The sequence below is a fragment of the Anser anser genome, assembly GCF_964211835.1.
Source record: "Anser anser genome assembly, chromosome: 2".
Classification (NCBI taxonomy): Eukaryota; Metazoa; Chordata; class Aves; order Anseriformes; family Anatidae; genus Anser; species Anser anser.
Window position 1 is genome coordinate 37,307,870 of NC_139721.1, and position 19,476 is coordinate 37,327,345.

The 19,476-nt window shown below is 40.7% G+C and overlaps 1 protein-coding gene across 2 annotated transcripts in view; it reads left to right on the forward strand.

The window, feature by feature from the left end:
• Nucleotides 1-18,791, forward strand: part of CYP7B1 (cytochrome P450 family 7 subfamily B member 1) — a 123,951-nt gene extending 105,160 nt beyond the window's left edge. For both annotated transcript variants that reach the window (XM_083827472.1, XM_083827473.1), the window contains 4 exons: nucleotides 2,275-2,871; nucleotides 3,319-3,525; nucleotides 9,591-9,769; nucleotides 13,824-18,791. In XM_083827472.1, coding sequence (XP_083683598.1) covers nucleotides 2,275-2,871; nucleotides 3,319-3,525; nucleotides 9,591-9,769; nucleotides 13,824-14,120 — 1,280 coding nt within the window. In that variant the 3' untranslated portion in view covers nucleotides 14,121-18,791. The remainder of the gene's footprint in view (nucleotides 1-2,274; nucleotides 2,872-3,318; nucleotides 3,526-9,590; nucleotides 9,770-13,823) is intronic.
• Nucleotides 18,792-19,476: the final 685 nt, after the last annotated feature.

Below are 19,476 nucleotides of genomic sequence, written 5' to 3' on the forward strand. Positions count from 1 at the left end.
AATTCTACAAAATCAGTATTTTGGTATATACTTACTTTTTGCTACGAGGAACCTGATGAGAATAATAAAAATCAGGATCCGTGATGTTCTGTTTGTTAGAGATTTTCTCTTCCAAAGTGTGCTAGTATGGAGAGAGTTTTGATTTAAAATTATTGCTAAAATTGTTTGTTTGTCTGAAAACCCATTTGCTGAAAATCTTTTCTTACTTAAAAATGATAAGAATTGATGTGCGTTTGCTAAGTGTCTGATTAAAGATCACAAAGAAACTCATATTTTGCATCAGAAATAAGCAGATGGTGGACAGATGGTTTAAATTAATATTAATTAAAAATCTTAACTTAAATTGTTTACCCTGTAAATGCAAAGTTAGGAAGCCAGCTTTCGTCTTTAGGGTTAATAACACTCCAAGTTTATTTATTAAAAATCACTCCAATGGGCATTCTTTCCAAGCTTTGATCACAAAGATGGTGGCCTCAATAAGAGCATGCAAGTGCGTGAAAGCTGGAGCAAGACGAGTGCAAAGAGAGCAGCTCTAAGGCTGAACAAAGACATGGGGAGGTCCCGCAGAGGTTGGGGCTAAAAATTCCTGTGCGGTTTGGGAAGGAAGAAATGGTCAGGAAAGAGGAGTGGGAGTTGAGGATCTTTTTGTCAAGCCGGTGTCTTGTTCTTTAAAAATTGGTTTATACCTATGGTTTATTACGTTACAGTGAAGCAAACTACAAGTGCCTCAGAAACCTTCACACTGTTGACCAAATTGGGGGTCAAATTCTCAATTTATCCCTTGTCTTTCCTCACTGTTTTCACTGGGATTGCAGTGGATGTAAACAGGATGAAAGTTACATGCGAAGAAAGTCCAGAACACACCCATCTTTACCACAGAGGAGTGTGTGTATATACAAGTCAGGATACGGAATAACTATGATAATTCAAATATCACTATATGGTAACCATGGATACTTGTTGACATTTTTAGTGGTAGTGACTACTTTATCTCAGGACATCTGTCACAGAGCCAAATTTGGTCCTCAGTTAAGCATGTAGTGTTCCCATTAAAATCAAAGGAGATTTGTCCCTTTAGTGAGACAGAATTAGACTATAAGTGTGGTAAGCTTTGATATTTTCTGGGTTTATGTCTAGGATATTTCACAGAGAATGTGTACATTTTAATGGGTACTTTTTTCCCTAATGCACCTGTCCCTACAAGGTAAGAATCGGGAGCTCTAAATTTAGACTTAACATGGGAATCATCCATAAAGAGTTAAGATTTAATTGGGCTTTGGGAGTATTAGCATTTTGATTCATGACGGTTCACCAAAATACTCTTCTTTATTAGTTGACTTTATGCTTGGGGGAAAATTTCAGATTTTTTTCTGGCATACATAGACAACTTCAAAAAGATGTCAAAAGCTGCAATTCTGTACCTTAGTACAACTGGAGGTCCTGCTGTGGTCTCTCCTTAATACCTCAGGAAGACGGAAAGTTGTCCGTGCACTCTGACACAATGTCTTATAAAGCCAGGACAGTGTGTGCCCCCAAATGGCAACCATTTTAAGAATGAGAGCCTCCTTCACTGTAAGCTAGGGCTTCAAAATCGAATCCTTTTGTGGTCATTTTACTGGTACTAAACAAATTCTTAACAAAAAGTTAGACGAAACTTCAGAGGAGGAAAAAAAAAAAACAGATGGAGCTTTAAATATTGGGGTTTGGCAGTGTGCAATTAAGGCTGTAACCAGCAGATTTTGAGTCTTGGTGTCACCTCCTTGAAGAAAAGCTACCTAGGTAACACATTTTCTACTCCGGCCCCCCTCATCCACTTCCTCCATTCAGGTGAAATGTGTTTCTCCCTTTCTGCTATTAAAAAAAAAAAAAAACGTTTTTTAAATGCTGCTCTGACTCCACATATTTCATGAATTATAGCAGTGTAGTAAATTACTTATTCCAGGGTGCCACAGTTACAGGTCACACCCTACTGTTGCCAAAACCAGTACATCAGTCTACATCGAAAAGGCTTCATGCTGATTTTAGAAGTGCTGTGAGAGTATACACTGGTGAAGTCTGCATCCTGACAAAGAGAATCAGTATTCTTTCTTTTCCGAAGCTAAATACAATTTATCTTCCTTTTTTGCTTTGCAGATCTCTTCACAGGCTTTTGGTTTGGGAATTTTCTTTGTGCTCTTCTTCCAGACATTGGCGGTGCTTATTTTCAGTTACTACCTCTGAAAGCGTCACCAGATTATAAAACCCCATGTGTCTCTATTTTTTTCTTCTATTCAGGCAGATATATTACCTTTATCATGGACCCGTTTCAGTATGTTTACGTCATCCGAAATAGCAAGCAACTTGAGTTCCATGAATTTGCTAATAAGATGGCTTCCAAAACTTTTGACTACCCAGCCTTGTCGAAGGCAAAATTCCCTGATCTCAAGGAAAACCTGCACAGAATCTACCAGTATCTACAAGGCAAGCCTTTGGACATAATTTCTGACCACATGATGAAAAATCTCCAGGATATATTTGAATGGAAATGCTCGCAAGCAACAGATTGGGAAACAGAAAAAATGTACAAATTCTGCTGCTCTGTAATGTTTGAAGCCAGTTTTGTAACACTGTATGGAAGAGTTCCTGCTGCAGATGGCCACAAAGTTATTAGTGAAATCAGAGACAAATTTATCAAGTTTGATGCCAGCTTTCCCTATTTAGCTGCAAACATACCAATTGAGTTGCTAGGAGCTACCAAGAAGGTTCGAAAGGAGCTTATACATCATTTTTTACTTCAGAACATGACAAAATGGCTGGGAGGGTCAAAAGTGGTCCAAGCCAGACAAGATATATTTGAGAAATATGAGCTGCTTGGAGATTATGACAAAGCAGGTAGGAAACTTATGAATGATTGCTTGTCTAAAATAAAATAATTTACTATAGACCTTTGAAATAAAAAGGCAAAATGGCGACCTTGAAATTTTTTTATGTTCTTTCTAATTGGCTAATGATAAAATGTTTTACTCTGAAACAACCCTCTATGATAATTGATTTTTTTTTTTTTTGTGCTGAGGTGGTAAAACAAGATACTTAATGGTGATAATGAGAAAGATTATAACTGAGCTGCATTTACTCCCCTTATTCCCCCCACCCCCCCGACATTACATTTCAAACTATTCTCATTAAGCAGAAAATTAGACTTCAGAAGCCTATTGGTCCTCATTAGCATTCACTGATCCTTGGCTGGGTCTGTGTCCTAACATCTTTTAATTAGCACACTGCAAATCTAATCAGTGTAATAAACGCTATTAATCTTCCTTTTCACTTATTTTCTCCCAGCACATCATTTTGCCTTCCTGTGGGCCTCTGTGGGAAACACGATTCCAGCTACATTCTGGGCCATGTATTATCTGCTGCGGCACCCAGAAGCTCTTGCAGCGGTGCGTGACGAGATTGACCATTTGCTGCAGTCAACAGGTCAGAAGAGAGGGCCCACGTATAACATCCACCTCACCAGAGAACAATTGGACAACCTGGTCTACCTGGGTAATTTATTTTTATCTGTTAGAAAGGGAAGAGGGTCTCTCCCTGCAAACTCGGTTTATCACTCATTTCTGTTTACTGAGAAGGTGGAGGACACAGCTGCCTAATTGACATAATAACACCCATTTACATCAATTATAAATTATGTAGTTTATAGCTGTAGATACTCTCATTGCATGTAAACATTAAAGCCTAGGTAATTAACTATGCAAGGTATGCAAAAGGCTAAATCGAAGCTTTGCAATTATTTGAAAAAAGTTGATGCCTATTAAGTTGTTTGATTCTGAGCATCTGCCGAAGTGTTAATGCATTTCAAATACTTTTGTATGGTACTGCCAAGAAAGACCCTTTTCTGAAATTAAAGTAGGATAATGTATTTAAACTGCAAATGTAATTTTTTTCGCAAGCAGTTTCTTTCTTTTTCTCTCTATAACACAACAAAAAGACTTCCGAAGCGGGCTTCAGCATTGCTATGGCTCTGAACTAAACATAAGAGCTTTACAGATGAGAAATGGCATTTCCAGTATTGAAAGAAGTACCTTGATTCAAAATGGAGAGCTGTAAGGGAGATACAGGTATTCCAGTTCAAGACCAGTGGCTCAGAGGGAGGCCACCATTAGAAGGTGTGTTCTGGAGCTGGATGGGCCTTCAGGGCATCAGCTGATGGCTTCATTTCACTTGCCAGTGCACAAGCACAGCAAGTGCACAGGCACTTGCAAGATTATTGCTGAAATTAGCCCAAGGGAGGAGAGAGGGAAACATTCATAGGTATGTAGAGCAAGGAGGAACCTAGCCTTGAAGCATCTGAAAATCTCTGTAGATAGTGGTATCAGGATAGACAACAGCTGTAAAAAAAGCATAAAGGATCGATATTACTTTCACTTTAGATATTGACACCAGTCCCCTGTTAAAGCTGAGCTCATGTCTGTGGGGTTTGGTAGCTGGTGGCCTGACCTGATGGTCTTCTCTAAAAGGAAGGGGTATAAGGACAGGGTGGTGGAGCAGCAGAGTCACTGCTCCTGGGGTGCATGTAAGTAGGGGCTGCCATTCTCCAGGACCATTTAGTATGGCATGCATCAAGAACCTGTGGTCCAATTTGAGTTGTCTCTCGTAGCACAAAGATAAAATTGAGTTTGATTCAGCTACTTTGTATTAAAGCATTAGCGTTAACCATATATACCGTGAGTCTAATAAGTCGGTTTCATCTGGAGTCACAGCTGTTTTGGTGCAGATTTATCTCCAAGTGATGGAGCAGGCTTTTGATGTCAAGATAACATGACATTCTAAGCAATTTATATACTTTAAAGAACACAAGTAAAATTGCTTCACATCAGAGTTGGCATCCACCAACAAATAATAGAAGAGGAAAGTTGCCAAGCATCAAGAAGATCAAGAGAGAATTTATCTTCTATTTGGAGACAGAGATGGGGATGGCAAGGGAAAAACACAAGCACCCCAGAAGTGCAAGAAAAAGGGAAATAAAGCATGTACCTCACTAAAACCAGCTGGTGCAAAATGGAGTGAACACTTTACAACATCAACTGTGTCATCCCCCCACTGCTCCTAGAAATTGTCAAGCACCTTGGTAACATTTGATTTACATGTTGAGAGGAAAGTGCCACATCCTACTTTGTAGTAGTCTTGTAACACTTTTGTTAAATTTTATAATCGCGTTAAAAGTAATGTGGTATGAACAGAAGCTGGATTTCAATTCTTCTGGCACTTAAGTCATAAAGGGCTGGATACTGTCCCATAAAATAATAATATAGAAAGAAAAAAACTGTACTATAAGAGAATTAAATTCATGCTTCAGTGGAGAATGGAAAGAGATGTTTTCTTAGTAAATGTATAGGAAGGACAACGGTCCAAATTTTCATGGCTTGCGCACCAAAAATTCCCTGTCTGCACTGGCAGCTGTGCGGGGAAGCATGCTGTGGGCCAGCCCTGCCTTTGCACTTGCAGCTTTCTGACCATGGCATCTGAGAAGGAGCTTTGCTTCCTTCCTCCCTCTCCCCCATACCAACGCAGAGCACAGAAAGCCAGGAATTCATGTCCCTGCTCCCGAGTAAGGCAGCCAGGTGGGATTCTTGTGTATTTATCACCTTGTCATCTCCTTCTCCTGTTTTAAGTGCTCTGATTCCCCGTCCTCTTTTTGGCCTACTGTAACAAGAGCCTTTTTTTGGATTCATCATGCTATGGAGAGCAAGGAGGAATTGCTAAAAAGCCTGTCTCAGAGGCAATGTTGTTGTTATGGCCATATTCCTTGGGTCTAAGGAATGATGTCCTGATTTCTAAATTCAAAATACAGATATGTGATTAAAAAAAAAAAAAAAAGCTTTCAACCCACAGCAAAACCAGCTCTTGTCACAAACTGTGGCCCTGATTATTTTTTCTTACGGCATTTCTGGGGCAGCACACTTCGTATCGTCTAGTTAAGACTTTTCCAGCAACCAAAACACGCGTACTTGTGTGCGCTTACAGAGTAACATACATTATTAGTCATTATGAGTCACAATGGAGCTCTAATACGGTAAACGATACATGAGAACGGTCTGTCAGCTTTTATGGTTATACTGGAAATGCAAAGGGTAGAGCAGAAATACACTTGGTGCATGTGTAATGCATGTTTAGTCAGTTCGTTTGTTTAATATTAGTCCATTCATTTATCTGGTGAAGTATTCTTGCCCCAGGTCATTGCTGAATCCAAGATATTTCCTGCGAAAAGAGCACAGCTTGAAAATTTGTTTTGTCTATACGAAAGGGTAGGAATCCAAAAACAGATAATGCAGAGTATGTAATCGTAACACAAGCGGTAAGTGTTAAAATTGCTGGTTGGATTGAGATAAACGAATATATTTTCCTGGAATGGGCTGGGCAGTAAGTACCATGTAGTTCTTCCTAAGTTGCAAATGTACTTGTTTCCAATTGTCGTTTGTGTTGGCACACCTCGGTGCATGTGAGTAAGTGACCCCTCCAAATATTTGCATACCGATAGCTATTTTCCTACAATACACTCTAATAATGATGGTACCCGATTACCTGCTATCTGCTAGTGCAAAATTAACAATCCATTATGCACAATAAGTTTTATAAAACATTTACAAATCGAGATCATGTTTAATTAAAATTAACTTGCCTATGAAAGCCAAATGCACTTATGATTCACAATGACCTTTTATTACCTGCAGTCCCTTGTTTTGGCTGGATGATTGACAGCTTGCTGTTTGGCTACCATGTTGTATTTCAGCTGACAAGACTTTTCATTTTAACTCAATTTGCCTGCCTATCACAAGCTGGTGGCAGGCCAGGCTCAAGTCACCCAGCTTTGCCTCAGCAGCTTGCTCTATTTCTCATTAGTACGCATTTATTCAGTGGAAATTGGAAGACAAATGCTTGAAGGCATGTGAACTAAGTATAGCAAATTAGGGTTTAAAGACTGAATATTTATAAGTATATTGAAACAGTTTTTTAAAAAAATCTAGAATGAATCGGAGGCTGAGTGCTAGCTTTAGTATAAGAGAAATGAAGAGAGAAGTGGGAGGATTCTAAGAATAACAATACTATGAGATATTTCTCTCTCTCTCTCTCTAGAAAATATGTAAAATCTCTCTGACAACACCTTATCAAACAACAGCCTGGCTTCTTTATGTGGCGCTCGTACAGCGAAGTTTAGCATCTCGTGTGTGTAAGAAGGGGGAAAAAATGAGGGTCATGTTCATTTGCTGCTTGGTTATCCCTTGGTATGCTTTAAATTGCCTTGTTTGTTCGGCACAAGCACAGAAACAGATGTTGCTCTACCGTGCTGGATAATTTACTGTACCTCATGGTGCAGAATGGAAGGCCTCCCAAGCTACCCAGCTGGTCTGTCAGCAGCAATGGCTGGTGTCTGCTGAACTATGACAACTGCAAGCAAAGGCTGCGGCGTTATTGTGCAGTTGTCATTCCTCCCAACGTATAGCCCGGGCATTTGGGGAAGGCTGACTGTCTATTTTTTTAATGTTAGCCTGCAAACCCGTATAAGCTCCATCCTCCTTTGTTGATCATAATGTGACTCATTACTTTTGTCATCTAATGATTATCGGCATGATCGCTCAGAGCTAGAGCCAAGCTCGCCTTCCACACATAGCTGGTACTGGAAGGTAAAGCAGATTTGTCATTTACGATCTGACCGCTAAGCCACACTTTGTGCTCCATTATTGTGATTAACTTCTGCATAAGATACGCTGCCCAATTGTCAGCTGCGATCCGGCAGCGGGCACCGACCGCCGCGCTCCCCAGGAGGATGGCCCCCGATAGGATGTGACGGCATTGCTCGTCCAACTAAACGCACACCCGCTACTGCACAGCAGCCATTTAATAATTATTTTTCCTTTTTTGCTCTCCCCACCCCCAGCCCGATTTGATTTCTTGGGTGAATGGTGCTGCATGTACATCGCCGCCGTTCCCAAGCTGGGGACTGGCATGGAGTTAGGGGCTTTGTTTTTTCGGAGGCTGGGGGCAGTCTGGGAGCGGAGGCTGGACCCTCCCTTTGTACCGTGCAAAGTTTTGTTGCCAGAGCGCTGCCAGTTGAAATCTATCGTGTCAGGTGCCTTGTGGCTATCCGCAGTAGAGGCCATATTCTGGAACCGGGGTTCTTCTCTGGCTTCGTCACCAACAAGCCGATTTGACTCTGCCTGATTATAGTAACGAAGGCAGTCCAAAAGAATATGCACAGACTCACTGTACGTCACATTGAATCACGGCGCTGGCCACACAGAGCTGACCGCAGCCTCATTTCTTTAGACAAATGCATGCTTAAGGAAAAACCTCCTGCAAGAAAGCATCCAGGGCCACTTTATTTGCTATGCATGCTGCACCAGATTTAATTTTTTGTGAAAGAACGGTAGTTATTATTTTTTTCAGATGCATCTACACTGGGTAGCTACTGTCTCTAATAAACCAACCTTTTGGGTGCAGCAGTTAGAGTGCTTTGGTGAACACTTACAAGCAGGCTTATTTGGTATCACAAAACATAATACAGGCACAAATGGATTATTATGTGAAAATGAAACCCGATTTTAGGCTATTTTTCACACTGGCGATTAGAAGGAATCAAGCCACATATAACAGCACCCATACACAGTGGTGGAAAAATAGTCAGTTTTGATTACAAAGTGAGAGATGCAGCCCTAGACAGGAGCTACATGCTGATATACATGCTATCAGAATGATTTATGCAAATTATGCATATTATTCCCAAAGGAATTCCTCCTCAAACTGCCAGGATAAATTGCCGGAAATTAGCCATAAAATCTGTCGTGCTAGGAGCAAAAGGTGAAGGCCACTGGGAAAGCAAGGACATTCAGCTTCTGGAGCCTTCCAGGATGTGATGGTGGAGAAAAAATCATGCTTCCCCTAGTACTGAAAGGACTAGGTTTTGTTTTCTCTTTGCCAATTAAAAGTGTCTTTCTCTCTTAAATCTACCAGGCAAACAATGAATTGTTTACATTCACTTGGACCATAATAGACATTATCGTTTGGCAACGTAGCTCATTGAAAACAAAATAAATTTAAAAATCCTCAGCCTGACTGCGGAATTAACAAGCGAAATGTTTTTTCTAACGTGTAGCCCTGCCGCTACATCCAACAGCTTTTGAAAGGCAAGCTGAATAGCTCCGTGGATGCTTTCACTGGTATTTGCTTGCAACCTCCGAAATATATGTAAATGCATAAAGCATTCATGTTTTCTGATTGCGTTGTTTTCAACGTGATGCCTGAATAATGACTTTCCACCCAAAATCCAGGGCTGCCTCCAGCCGACACGATTTCCCAGAACTATCAGCGAGAATCACATCGCAGTGCTCAGAGCGGCGGCCCCCCGCCCTGCGGGACTGTTTAGTACCTCCTCGTGGTGTCTGGTTTATGTTTTGTTTTCTTTGTGTTTTGTTGGTTTTTTTTTCTTTTCTTTTTTTTTTCCTTCAGCCTGCCCTACTAAACCTGTCGAGATGCAGCAGCTGCAGCCATGTATAACTTGCAGTCATCTCCCATATTTCTGACGCTTCCCCCCCTCCGTTTTTGTTTAATCGCAGAAAGCGCCTTAAACGAGAGTTTACGGATGTGCTCGTCTTCCATGAACATTCGCATCAGCCAGGAGGATTTTGTCCTCAAGCTTGAAGGGGATCAGGAAGTCAGTCTGAGGAAAGGAGACTGGATAGCCCTTTACCCTCAGATTTTGCACATGGATCCCGAGGTCTATGAAGATCCTAAGGTAAATACTCAGCTGGTGCTACTCGTCCTACTTCAGGCACATTGCAGCAGCCAGGCCTTTTGTGATAGGTTTTTTCTTTTTCTTTTTTTTTTTTTCCTGCTGTTCCTTCTTGTGGAACAAATCTTCCGACTTTCAAATGTATTTTCGAGGGCCCTATAGGTCAAAGGATTCATGGCCTGAAGAGAGAAATATGGTGATGAGACTGACTGCTACTGCTTTCAAAGGAATTGACAATTGCACATTGACTACCATAAACTTTAGGCTAAATGTGGGTTTTGTTTGGCAGTGGATCATTTGATACCCAAGGAGGGCTGAATAATAGAAGGTGGTTTAAATAGCAAATAATGTGGGCCATTTAGCTAAGTGCCCCCAAAGCATCATTGACTCTGAAGCCCTATAATAGCAGTGTCTTACTTGAGCCTTATGCTTTTTCACCTCTCTTCATAGGGATTCACCCCTTCTTGATCAATTAGTATAGTGTTGTGAACTTGAAACTGCAAAGCTGTTGCTCCACAGTGAAGCTCCGAGGGTAATTGTGTCATCTCCTTGTATTTTTCTCTGACGCTCGAGTTAATGAATATCAAAGACTCGAAATTAATCCACCCTGCCTCAGCCTTAATATGGCTTCAGAAGTTCACCACCTGCATGCAAATTGAATAGTCCTAGTCCCCGGTAGGTTATTCCGCCAGGTTGTTGTCCCTGGTCCAGGGTGCCACACAGGAGGTGAAGCTGTATATAAGCTGAGGCCATTAAATGCCTCCTCATCCAGAGGGGTAGGAGTTACACCTGAATCATTCCTCATCCCCCTTTTCCTAGGCAAAGAGCTATCTCCCTGCCATGCTGATTTCCAGCCTTGATATTTGAGCCAAAGATGCATTTCAGACCACAGTTCAGCTCTGGGAGGTACACGGGATGTGTTTAGATGCTTGTAGAAACCCCATGTTTGAGACAGTGCTCCCTGAAGCTGTCCCTTTTGGGAATTTGAGGATAAAGATGTGCATGTGGGGTTGCAGAGGATGGGTGAGATTCAGATGCCTTGTTTGTGCAGGACAGCATTTCGCTGTGCAGGAGCTCCACCAGAGGCAGTGAGAGGAGGTGTGGAGTGTGTTGGAGTTAGCAGGAGTAGGTTTTAGTTACAGGTATGAACACAAGGGCCACGAAAATGGAAATGGCATCCAGTAGGGCCCTGCTGTCTGTACCCACGCAAAAATAAAGACAAAGGCTGCTGAGAAAATCAGTGTTTAAAAAAAAAAAAAAACATGTATTGGCAAATAGTTAATTAATATTTTTATCCTTAAAAGCCATAACTAACAAATAAGCTTTTCCTCATTTTATTCTTAACACTTTATTTTGGAGAACATTATTGATTTGTCAAAAGTCCATCTGTTTGTTTAGGTCCTAGACCAAAGCATCAGAGCGGTAGCTGAGCCCCTCCCTTATTCAATAATTGTCAGAATACATTACCATATTTCTATTGCTTGAATATATCTGCTTGGTATCAGCTCTGCTCAGCTTTCACAGTACAGCTTTAGTTCATATATTTTATCTTTTTGATAGTGAATGAGCAATCCACACTTTGCAGTACATTGATTTCAGCACATGGGCCCTCTCGAAAAGTGGGGAAATCACTGTTCTGTTTGGTTCTTAAAATATGCAGTGTGCTTTCAACAATAACTACTGAAGATCAGATAGAGATGGAGAATGAATTTTTTGAAAGGTGCAGTCTTGAGCTTGTCATGTATTTAGGGAAAACTTTCCTGGGAAAACAGGCAGCTTGACGAGATAATTTTGTAGCAATGCTTTTCTCCTGGATACATAAATTTAAGTTCAAGCTATCTTCTGCTTTGGCACCATATTGTATAAGTGTGAGCATATATTGTTGACCTCCTTCTTCACTCAGAGCCTAAATAAATGAGTCAATTTTTATGAAGTGGATAAGTGAACCTCTGAATCATAACACAGCTAAGTTACGGAGCTCAGTAATTGAACTCTGCAAATCCCATAGAATGAAATATGAGGAAATCCTGCAGGAAACCCTACATGGTGGCTTCCCAAACAAAGCTAAATACAAGATGTGACAGAGAGAGACTTGCACCAGTCACAGGAGATTCCTCAGTTTTCATAATACTCTGAACAGGCCATCCACACAAAACTTCATCTCCAGTTTCTTCACCCTTTCCTCACCATCATCCAGCCTCTCCCATCCAAGGAAGCCTCATGCATGGCTGAAGGCTCCTGCGTTGTCAGAAATAAGTCTTCCCTTAAAAGCTAGCTCGCTGGCTCAAACAATCTATCCAAACCTAGGGGATTCAACAACACAAGCATGAGTTTGCTGTCTCACATGTATTTTCTGATGTTTCCAATTCCTTAGACAGCAATTTATTTTTTTGTTAAAATGAACTACAGCTTTCAGATGGCTCTTGGGATTTGGTTTGGTCCAATACGTGTGCAATACCATAGTTCCTAATAGCTCCAGACATGAGGAGTTCACTTTGTGGACATATTCCAATGAAGTGAAGAGATTTGTTTTTGTGGGGTTTTTTTGGTTGGTTGGTTTTTTGTTGTTGTTGTTTTGTTTTGTTTTATTTTGCTTTGCTTTTTAAGCTATTACAGTTCATATTTGGCAGTGCTTTTTTAGATCAACGGGTTTTACATTTCAGGAAGTAAATCTGTTTTAAGGGCGGTATTCTGGGCTTTCATTTGTTACTGTTCTTCAAATGAAGCAGTAACTTAAACAGAAAAAAAAAAACTTCCTTTTGGCTGGGGTGTTCAAAGAGTCTGAAAATAATTATTTCTCAGTGGAAAAAAAAAACAAACAAAAAAAACACATATAATGGCTTTTAACATTGTGGGAAATCCGGGCCCTTGCTATTTAGAGAAACAGGTCTTCAACACCCTAAGTTGTATACTCTCCTGTGCGCATTCTCCTTCTCCCCTTTTTCATAGGCCACGTCCCCTGCCACTGTTTTTCTCAACAACCAGACATGCAGTGTGTGGTTTCCAGAGCCTTTAACCTAATGGGTAGATCAGTATCAGTGCGTTTTATCATTGTGTTGTTTTGTGGTGTGTTTTTTTTTTTATTCAGTTGAGGTGGTTTCTGTCTGACTGACTTGTTCCCAGCCAGCTCCAAATGGCTGCTGCTATAGCAGATGTATGCAAAGCAGGACAAATGCTAATGAGTGACCATAAGCAAGAAGTGTCTGTCATTTTTATTCAAAGCATGCAGGAGGATTTTGTAAGTGGTTAATTTGCCGTTGACTGAGTGAGGATGCCAGATCTCCTTCATTCAAAAACATGAATTATCTCTAAGCAGTGATCCTGCTGCTGGGAAGTAGTCGGAAAGATGTTCAGTTTATGGAATGTAAGTTACAAGCGCAGCCTCAAGCCTTACCTGAAAGCACACTCGTTACAATGGTCAGTCATTGGCAGTTGTCCTGCTTTGCACAGAGCTTCTGGAGCAAACCATGTGAAGGTCAGATGTGGCAAATTAAGCAGCAACCATCTCCAGCTGAAGGGAAAATTGACTGCAAAGTATCAGGTCTGCTTTTCGAATAATCTGCACCACTGGGTGCAAAAGAAGGATGGATTTTGCTCTGATCTTGCAAGAACAAGATCCGTGCAATGCATTGATTTATTCATAGGCATTTGCAGAATTTGGCAGATTATCCTTATTCATGATGTATGTACCAAGCACATATGATGCTTTACAAGAAAATTGTCCTTCCACTAAGGTTCATTGTCTCTGCTTCAAAGCGGTCAAAATCTAATTACAATCAATACAGGCCAGACACTCAGTGGATGAGACATGGAAGTTGAAGGAGCTTGATGTAAAGCAGCTAAATAAGTGGATTTCAGCAGTATTCTTTACAGGGGCGGTAATGTGAGCTAATGAAACTTGAGGCAACCAACTAAAAAGGAGAAGCTGTCTACTCCTTGTCTTCCTCTTGATCCTGCTTTCTGAGTTTAAGAAGTACTACTGCCATGCAAACAAAACACCTCATGTAACTGTTTCATTAGCTATCTCTCTCTCACTCTCTTTCTCTTTTATTTTCAGGAGTATAAGTTTGATCGTTACATAGAGAATGGCAAGAAGAAAACCACGTTCTTCAAGGCAGGAAGAAAACTGAAGTATTTCCTAATGCCTTTTGGCTCTGGGATCAGCATGTGTCCAGGGAGGTTCCTTGCGATGAATGAGATGAAGATGTTTCTTTTCTTACTTTTGGCTCATTTTGATGTAGAACTAGTGGAAAGCAAAGCTGTCAGACTTGATAACAGTCGTATGGGCCTTGGTATCCTTCTGCCAGACGTTGATATTGCCTTTCGTTACAAGCTAAGGTCCCTAAAAAAGTGAGCGGCTGCCTATATGTCTTCTACTAATCTCAGTGTTTGCTCTGTTTCCTCACTCAACTTTGTATTCTTGGGAATGTTTGCTTTTACCGTCTCTGCTTTCACCTCCTCCTTACTTGTTTTTTTAGAGAAGAAAAGCCCTTAGGCTGGAGGTAGATGTCAGACATGGGAACAAGCAACCCTGCCCAAGTTGTGAGTAGTGAGGTGAGATGACAAGAGTTTGGCTGGGTAAATAGTCCCTACAAGAAGGACCCCTATACTCTTGGCCATAAGTCAAGTAGGTTTTAGAGGGAGGATGACATCAAGCTGAATCCAGGCCGTTATTTGGGAAATGGGCTCAACGGACATACATTGGGAATTCCTCAGACTCCTCGGAAACCTGACAATCCAGATACACTGCAAGCATGCTGTTAAAACCAAAAGGCCTCCTACCATAGCTGTGCCACGAGGTTCCCCCTTGTTAGATGGGGAGGTCCCGTGTACCCACCATCTGGAGGCGTCACTACATCTGCTTGTAGAACAGTGGCAACAAAGGGGGAAATTAATTCTAGAAGGCGAAAGGTTGTTTAGAGATAATTGTTCTAACTTTTTATTTACGCTGTTCCCTTTGTGATCCTGAGTGTCTTAGTCCTTACTTGGGAGATGTAATGAAAGCTATATGGGTTGGATGGGGGATAGGGGGAAAGAATTTGCAAGAATGTCTTATTGGAAACACATCTCTGACTTGAGTGGTATGAATTTGAGTGGTATGAGTGGTACGAAGCGAGGGTGAACGCTCTGTTTTTGTGCAATACAAAGAAATTAAATTGTATGATTTTTTCTGCAGTTGATTAATGTCAGAGGAGAGGTTCTGTTGATTTTAGTAGGCCTTGGATCAAGCCTACGTTATCTATTTTGCCTATGAGCCAAAAACAAACAAACAAACAAAAAGCAGTATACTCTTCAGGTGGAAAATATATGAGCCTGTTTGAAATGATTTTATCATCTCAAAAATTACCTTCTGTTTGTCTTACCGTTTTACTAGTATCATGTGTCTGTGTTTATTTTCACAATTTCTTGTGTTTATTAGTTGCTCCAGAAAGGCAAAATGAGAGGACTTCAAGGAGAAGAGTGGTATCTAAAACTACTTTTTAATAGTGTTTTAATGTGCCTAAGAAATGCACAGGCAGAGTAGTGTGACCTCTGTTTGGAAACAGAACTGTCTCTCTACAAGATGGAAAACAGGCTCTTTGGGCCCAAAACTTGAGCAAGTGAAGACCTCAGACAGCCACAGAGGTTGGCTGCATATGGGCTTCACTGGATGACATGATCCTGTTTCAAACATGAATTTCCTGGTGCGTGGTGCACGGGATCTAAGATTTGTAGACCCTGTCTCTCTTCCTAGCCACCACTTTGGAGACAGAGGAGGATTCTCATGGCTGTCTCAGCTTGACGAGATCCTAATTGTGATGGGAGAGTAGCCATGTCTGTGGGCCTTGCTTTGTGTTCCCCAAAAAATCTCAGTTTGCGATGTGCCAGCATAAGTTCTTCCCACGCTGCCAGCTGACAAATAACGTTATACATGAAAAAGACTTCCCCTGATACGCCCAAGTGTCCCGTCATCATTCATGGAACTTAGAGTGAAAGAAAGATGAGTAATCACTGCAAGAGGTAATTTTGGGCAGCCAACCCTTAATCTGTTCTGTGCCAGGATTTGCATTTCTCTAAATAGCTAACCAACCACAGAGGTGTGACCCCTGTCTGGACATGAGTTCAGATTTGCCCTACAGATGATGAATGAACTGCTGTCTCATCCAGAATTGGAGTACCCACCAGCATTATAGAAATTTCTCGGTGATTGCTGAGCAAATCACTAAAAAGATCTTTTTTTTTTTTTCCAGTGTTTCATTGTCCACATTTCTGTGTTTTTGGGGTGTCCTGCTCTGGTGCTGTCAAAGGTATGATGCTCAAAAAAAGCACCTGACACTCTACTTTGTGCAAAAGACACATTGCTCTGAAAACTTCGGCTTGACTTGTCTCTTGTCTTTTCCCAGTGGAGCACCAGAGCCACTAGCTCATTTTGGGAATACTGAGCTGCAATCTACTGTTCCTCAATCTTCCATGTCTTCCAAAATCAGAAATTTTACTTGTCTCTTAAGCACTTGATAGCCTGTGGATGGAAACTGCTACATACATACTAAAGTTTAGAATTATTTATTGTTATTTGCATAGGAGACTGTTTAGTTATTCATCTAAAGCACATACCCTAAATAAGCATTAGTAGAAAGTCTTTCAAAAATTGGCACAGCCACATTCCAAATCCTCTGATGAGAAAACTGTGTTTTTGTGAGATATATTGGATGAACATTTTCTCTTCATATATAATATCAATAGCATCTATAGTGTTGGAGTACACTTATATTAACTGGGCTTTGCGGTTGATTAAATGCCTTAACTTTGCTTCAACATTTAATCAACAGCAAAAGCTGATTATTACTTTGTGCCACAGAATAAAATTTGTTTTTATGGAGAGATTCCTGTACTCAAGTTACTTACTGCTATACTTACTCGATAGGAGCTATTCTGTACTCAGCCATAGCTCACAATCCAGTTTGGACATTAGAGCCTGTTTTATTGAGAGAGGAAATGCTGATATCATTATACTGTTGACTATATTACATTATTGCTTAAGTGTAAGCTGTAAAATGTCTCATGCCACAGTTATGATAAATCTTTCCTTGGCATCCAACTTTGAAACAAACCTGAAGCAACTGCGAAAATAACAGTAGGTATTTGTTTTAAACATAAGATTTTTTTTATATAATTGTGTTCTATTTTTAGGATTTTGAATGAGAATATCACAGGCTGCTGCATAATTTAGTAGGACATAATAGGACTGTGCCAAAAGTACATGCAAATCATTAGTAATTTCAGATTAATTGCTGATCAGTTTGTACAGTATCTGTTATGAAATTAAAAGAAGATCTAGATTGTCTCCAAACTAGCAAATTAAATCTGTAGGCCTTACTTCCTTCTTTAAAAAAAAAAATAATAATAAAAAAGAGTCTTTCCCAGGAGCCGAAGGAAGGCTCCATGAAGGCACTCAGAGGCTTTGCATGGGGGTTGGAGACCACGCCTCGCACCACGCAGCAGGCCAGCATTTTGCTGGGATAAAGTCAGTTGCTCTTTTAGCTCAGGAACCAGAAGGATCAAACTTAAGACAAAGCAGGGCCTGCCCAACTTGTCCTGGAACTGTGTCCCTGTCCCAGTAGATGACTTATGCATCTCTCAGGTAGGGCCTGCATATATTCGTGTACCCCATCTGCAGTCGAGGTAAGCTTCACCCCCTCTTCAAAGTCAGAAGTGTTAGAGCAGGGAAGAGGAACGTTAGGCCTGGTTGGTCTTCTCCCAAATACTCTGCGACTAAGCAGGTGCCTTAGTGAGAGTCAGCAGCTGATCTGACCAGGAATGACCTGGTCACCACAGAGCAGGGAGTGAAAACCCATGGTATTCATGGATGAGCCTGCAGTATGCCTTGAGGCCGCAGCTGGAGCCAAGCTGGCCACAACATCCTGCCTGTGGTAGAAGGACAGCTTTGCACATTCGCTTCATGACGTAGGGAGCAAAATTGTTTCTATCTCCTTTGCCACAGACCCAGGAGCTTGTAGTGTTGGTCACTTGGGCACCGCAGCGCTGTTGGCAAGCATTCAGTTGGGTGGGTGGCAGGAGGTGGTGGCACCTTTTGCTGCCTTGTCCCTCCTATCCACTGCAGAAGGGGGCTGCCCAACAGGCCCAGCAGCGCCTGTTCGCCTTCCCCAGCCAACGCCATGGGCACAGGACCAGCTGGGAGGGCTGTTGGGGGGCCCTGGCTTCCCTCTGTTCATCCTGGAGTGAAACAGTGTGCCCACTGCTCAGTTTTAAAAGTCATAGAGCTGGTCTATACCGGCCTCGAATGTAAGCTGGCACTGCCTATGGCTATACTGATACTATCTTCTGCTGTTAAGAAAAAATGTATTTTTTTTCTGATATAAAATAGGTTTTCTAAGTCACCGTGGCCCTGTGTAGCATGTCAGAAGAAAAGTGAATTTATCATGAACTAATGTGAATACTAAAATGTGATTTTTTTTCTATTATCATTTTAATTTACAGTTTGTTCTCCATTTTCATGTTGCCACTGAATACTGCTGTAACCTGTCGTAAACTTACTAAACTGCTACATTTCTCCAAAGATCATGCATGTATACCTGTTCGCAAATTTGACTTGCACATCTCTGCCCATATGTCCTAATGTACTAATAGGAGACCATTTAAGAGTTGTTCTTCAGTTTACGGTTTTAAGCCCGTTGCATGTCACTGGTTTTGGCATTGCTATTTTTATGAGTAATTGCTGGTCTGTGAATTTCACTTGTAGAATTATAAATGATCTTTTATTTCATCATTATTGAACTTTCTGACATTCAAAAGATTGTGAATTGCTCTTAATTGTGCAAACTGACATTTTGTATATAGATGAACAATGGTTAGGTTCTACTTTAATAGTTAATATCCATCATTAAGGCTCTTAGATCGAATAAGGTATATTGTGAATTTCTGAGCGAGAAAATTGAAACTTCATTATTTTAGTAATCTAACATCTTAAGTGAATTTTGTATTTCAAGGATACAATAAAAATGAATATATCTATTTTAATATTGAATGACTGTCCATGGTAATTTTTTCCAACTTACATTTACACTTTTCTCACAGATTCACAACTATTGCTTTCCTTTTTAAATGATTTAGTCAGCATACAGCATTTTTCTGTTGCTTGATCTTGAAAAAAAAATGTTTTTGTAGGAAAAGAAAAAAAAAAACTTCTTTTCAGCACTGGCATGGAGCAACTCCTTGGAATTTAGGAAATGATCAGGTCTGCTTTACCTCCATGAAACTGAAGCCAGTTATTACCAGATGAGGAAGAAAGGTGGTACTTCTGACATTCTTGGGACTTTATTCAGAATTAATATAAAGATTTGCATTCCCAGTATAAAGATTGGTAGCCAAATACAGCTCCTAGGTTTTTCCTTTTGCAAACCTCTGGGTAGCACCAGATGTACTACCTCGTGTAAATTTAGATCATTGATTTTAAAAGGGGAAATGATTGAAAATTGCTTCAAAACCCAGCACTGCATGAGCAAAGTACAACTTAGCTTTTCTAAGCATCACTGTAGCTACCGAATTCTGCCAGTAGCTGTTTAATATGAAGCTTGTATCCTAAAGAGATCACTTTTCTTCAGTCCTTCATGCAGGAATGTTTGTCGGGAACGTCTGTGAGGATTGTTGAAGATACGTTGTAGAGAAGATAGACCTGCAGCATTTTTCTGTATTTGATAAATGTGCTTGTA